This window comes from Akebia trifoliata, chromosome 2 (assembly GCF_017979445.1).
Source record: "Akebia trifoliata isolate Shusen 1 chromosome 2, ASM1797944v1, whole genome shotgun sequence".
Classification (NCBI taxonomy): Eukaryota; Viridiplantae; Streptophyta; class Magnoliopsida; order Ranunculales; family Lardizabalaceae; genus Akebia; species Akebia trifoliata.
The window spans coordinates 11,176,733-11,180,684 of record NC_141376.1 but is presented as its reverse complement, the minus strand read 5'-3'; the positions used below and the strand labels follow the sequence as shown (position 1 = coordinate 11,180,684).

At 37.2% G+C, this 3,952-nt stretch overlaps 1 protein-coding gene across 1 annotated transcript; it reads right to left on the bottom strand.

The window, feature by feature from the left end:
* Nucleotides 1-302: 302 nt before the first annotated feature.
* On the bottom strand, nt 303-2,262 carry LOC147409521 (7-deoxyloganetin glucosyltransferase-like). The gene is made up of 2 exons (XM_086429870.1): nt 1,719-2,262; nt 303-1,609 (listed from the first exon to the last, which is right to left on the bottom strand). The coding sequence occupies exons 1-2, from the start codon at nt 2,233-2,235 to the stop codon at nt 666-668; spliced, it is 1,461 nt and encodes a 486-aa protein (XP_086285996.1). The 5' UTR covers nt 2,236-2,262; the 3' UTR covers nt 303-665.
* Between the last annotated feature and the right edge of the window lie 1,690 nt (nt 2,263-3,952).

The window sequence follows — 3,952 nt, the reverse complement described above, 5'->3', positions numbered from 1 at the left end:
TTTAATTTTTAAATTGGGAGTTTGATAGCTGTCCATTTTCAATACTTAGGAAGAATCTCAAAATATATTTATTTTTTTTTTCATGAAATTTAAAAGGTTGTGGTGTTGGATTGTCAATTTGGTAATCGATGGGGTCTTATTAACGTGTGCCCTTCAAGTGCAATATATACACTTTCAAAATTGGCATCAATCAATATTTTGATAAAAACAATTTTTTTAAGGACATTTCCAATACAAAATCAAATTTATTACACATGTTAACAAAATCCTAATATGTAAGTCGTGAAAATATGACTCGCCAGGTGGCATACTCAAATGATTCCATGTGGATAAGTTTGGGAAGATACATGGTTTTCTTGGGATGCATAAAAGGGATAGGAAAATTGTGTATTCCGAGGCGTTCAGATCTATGGTAGCTAAACTTGTCACGTCCTGGAATCATTTGAGTATGGCACGTGGCCCGTAACCTTATCACAGACTCGATATTTGAAGCCATCAACTACCAAATTACGCCCAATAATACAAGGCGACAAGTCATTTGATATCAATTATTCGAAGGACATATCTGACGACAGAAGCAATTATTAGAACATGCCAAGAGCTGTCGTCTTAATAATACAGTACACGCCATACTGCAATGCATCGAAGAAGTAGCAGCATTTTCCTTAATTGAGACTTTTAGAGAGAAGCAGTTGGTTAATCATCTTATCAATGTTAATGTAAGAAGAACCACCAGGTGCAGCTGCCTCTTCAGCTCTCTTTTTCCACTCCATTGCCTTTATCTTCATCTTCTTACCTTTCACTCCCTCCATCAACTCCCTCACAAGGCGCTCCACTTCATCTCTCTTAACATCATTATCGATCTCCATGCCGATACCCCAATGGGCACAACAATATCGAGAATTTGTCTGTTGATCCGCAAAGAATGGCAAGCAAATCATCGGCACTCCACTATACACGCTTTCCATTGTTGAATTCCACCCATTGTGAGTTAAGAACCCGCCGATCGAAGGGTGGTTGAGTACTTGTTCTTGTGGGCACCAACTCGCTATCATACACCTTTCTTTAGTCTCATTTATGAACTCGAGCCACAAATTCTCTGATTCTCCAACAATTACATCGGGTCGAATGATCAACAAGAAATTATGTTTGCTATTAACAAGCCCCCAAGCAATTTCGATAAATTGTTGAGGTGTTGCGGTTGCAATGCTGCCGAAATTCACGTAGAAAACAGAGTTCGGTTCTTTGGAATCGAGCCACTTTAGACAATCCGAATCTTCCTTCCATAGATTTGACCCAACAGATTTTAACTCATTTTCTGATATCTGGCGAAGGAGCAATTGAACAGGACCAATGGTATAAATTGGTGGCAGAGGAAACTGAGACTTAATTGCCTCCAAAACATCGTTCTCGAGGGCATCGAAGGTGTTGAAAATAAGTGCTGAAGCTTTATAGCTTCTCTCCATTTCAGCCATGCAAAAGTCAAGCATAATGTCCTTGAGATCTGTAGTTCTTAAGTAAGTTGGGAGATCCTTGAGTCTGATATCTTTCATACCAGGAATCCAATCAATTAGAGTTTCTAAATACCCATTTGTTAAATAACTCTCATCTACAAACATCACAAAAATTTGAAAATCATTAGAGTATTAATTAAGTTTACAAACATGAAGATAAAAGACATCAGTTATATATATAATTAAGCTAGCTTTATTTGATACCTTTGAGTGGTATAAGACCTCTTTGGATGAGATGGGGGTAATGTAAAACACCTGTGAAGGCACAAAAGCTGATAGTCCAAAGTAAGACTTCAGGGATGCCGAGCTCTTCGGCAACTTGAAGAGTAAAACTCATGAGCCCATCGGAGACTATGCAAGTTACCGGAGGCACGTGGGAGGAAGAAGTGTTGTTGAGTTTGGCAATGAGATTGCGAAAGGGAACTAAACAGTTCTTACTAGTGGATTCACATAGGGCTGGGATGTCTTGGGTGGTGTCGGAATCGGATGGAGGTAGACCATCTGGGATGGTTTCGAATCGAAAATCAGGTAATCCCTTAAGAGCATTGGGGCCTCTAGATTTGAGTAAGCGTTGATGGTTGAATTCGGTGCTTACAAAGGTAATGTGGAAGCCTCTGTGGTGAAGAATCTTTGATAATTTCAGCATGGGATTGAGGTGACTTTGTGCTGGGTAGGGGATGCAAACTGCATGAGGCTTCCCATCTGCTGTTATAGAACCCATCTCTCTCTCTCTCTCTTTCTCTTTGAGGAAAATGGATCACACTTACCTGATTTGTTACTCCTCCAAAAAGGAAAGGAAGGGTTCTTTGTTTTATAGCCACGCATACATGCATACACACAGGCATGAATAATAATAGAAAAAAGTACTGAACTGGCTGTTCAAGACACTGAACTGACGTGGTGGTAAGTAGAAAATTATAAATGCTTTTCCTACAAATACTAGTGAAAAGCATGTACGGTTCTGCTCACAGTTTCACGACAGCTCAGAGTCTAACAAAGTATCCTGTATACTCAAGTGCGACTATAATAATATAAATATAAATGAGTCGTGATAATCTAACACTTAAAATACCCAAAATACTTTCCTAACGTAGCATATGTTACGATCATAGGTTTTCTGACTTCCCTACTTTTCACGTAAAGTATTTTTTAATCTTTTTAAAGAGTCATGTTGGAGTGATCTCAAGATTGTATCTCATATAGTACATCATGACGTGAAATTGTGTAGGAGTTATAGATCTTTTTCACTTATATGTCGATGAAAAGATTTATGATTCATATAGACTTTCACGTCATGGCGTGTGATATGAGTACAATCGTGACGTATTACTTCTAATAATTAAGAATTGTGATAATATCAATACCCCACGCAGGAAACTCAATCAACTACCTTAATGTGACCCTTGTTAGCAATCAACTGTGTAATTTGTAAAAAATTTTGTGATTTGTTTTTGTATTTTTGAAATAAAGTAATAGACTTCCGAATCAATTGAATGTAAAATTCAGTTTTTTTATGCGACATCGAATTAAATGCGTTATTTAAACTTAGAGTATTATTCGTTGGAAAATACAGAAATCTTTAATTATCTACATAGTCAAACCTCTTTCAAATTCCAGCTGGAGTCCACTGAGAAGTGTGGCTGCTCTCTCTCTCCTCTTTACGCAGATAAAATTAGAGTAGATTAGACTGCTGATTAGTCTGCACATAATTTTTAGTTACAGTGCTGCTAAGGAAAAAAAAACAAACTTTACACATCTTTTAAATATATCATATTTCAAAGCTAAAGTGCATTTTTTGAGAGTAGAGGGATCGCCCAAAAAAGTGCGGACTTTAGACATCAATTTATGTTTGACCTTTGAAAATCATTTTTGAAAAAAACGGTGTCTAAAATCCACCTTTAGAAGCACTTTTTCATCAGAAGAATAAACATCACATTTTTTCTTATGGACATCATTAAAAAGGTGATGTCTAAAGTCTTTTTTCAAGCACATTTTCTCGCGGACTCTCTCGTGTGTGTGCCATGTTAAGCCTAATTACAAGGATAGTTTTGTAACATGGGGATGTCATTCAACACATGCGGGCTCATGTAATCAATGGATCCCAAATTCTGTGAGCAAAAATCGTGCAAGTAATTTTTTTTTGAAATTAGGTAGTTTTCCCCTTTGATTTGTGTATACCTTTTATTTTCTTTTAGAATCCAGATCGTATGCACCTAGGTGGAGGATTGAAACCCTCCTCCCACATCTCAACACATGCCACGTAGTCCATAATCCAGGAAAATTTTAAAAATGAGATATTTTAGGCACCAATCCCTTGGATTGTAGCTTATGAGGCATGTGTTGAGGTTTGGGAGGAGGGTTTAAATCCTCCAACCTGGGTGCATAGGATTCGAACTCCTTTTTTCAATCTTATAAATTTTCTTCATTAGAAGAAGATA

Bases quoted from the DNA above. Each gene is read 5' to 3' on its own strand.
- LOC147409521 (XM_086429870.1), bottom strand. From the start codon at position 2,235: ATGGGTTCTATAACAGCAGATGGGAAGCCTCATGCAGTTTGCATCCCC. The intron at 1,610-1,718 runs GTATCAAATAAA...TGATGTTTGTAG, and splicing joins AGGTCTTATACCACTCAAAG to ATGAGAGTTATTTAACAAAT.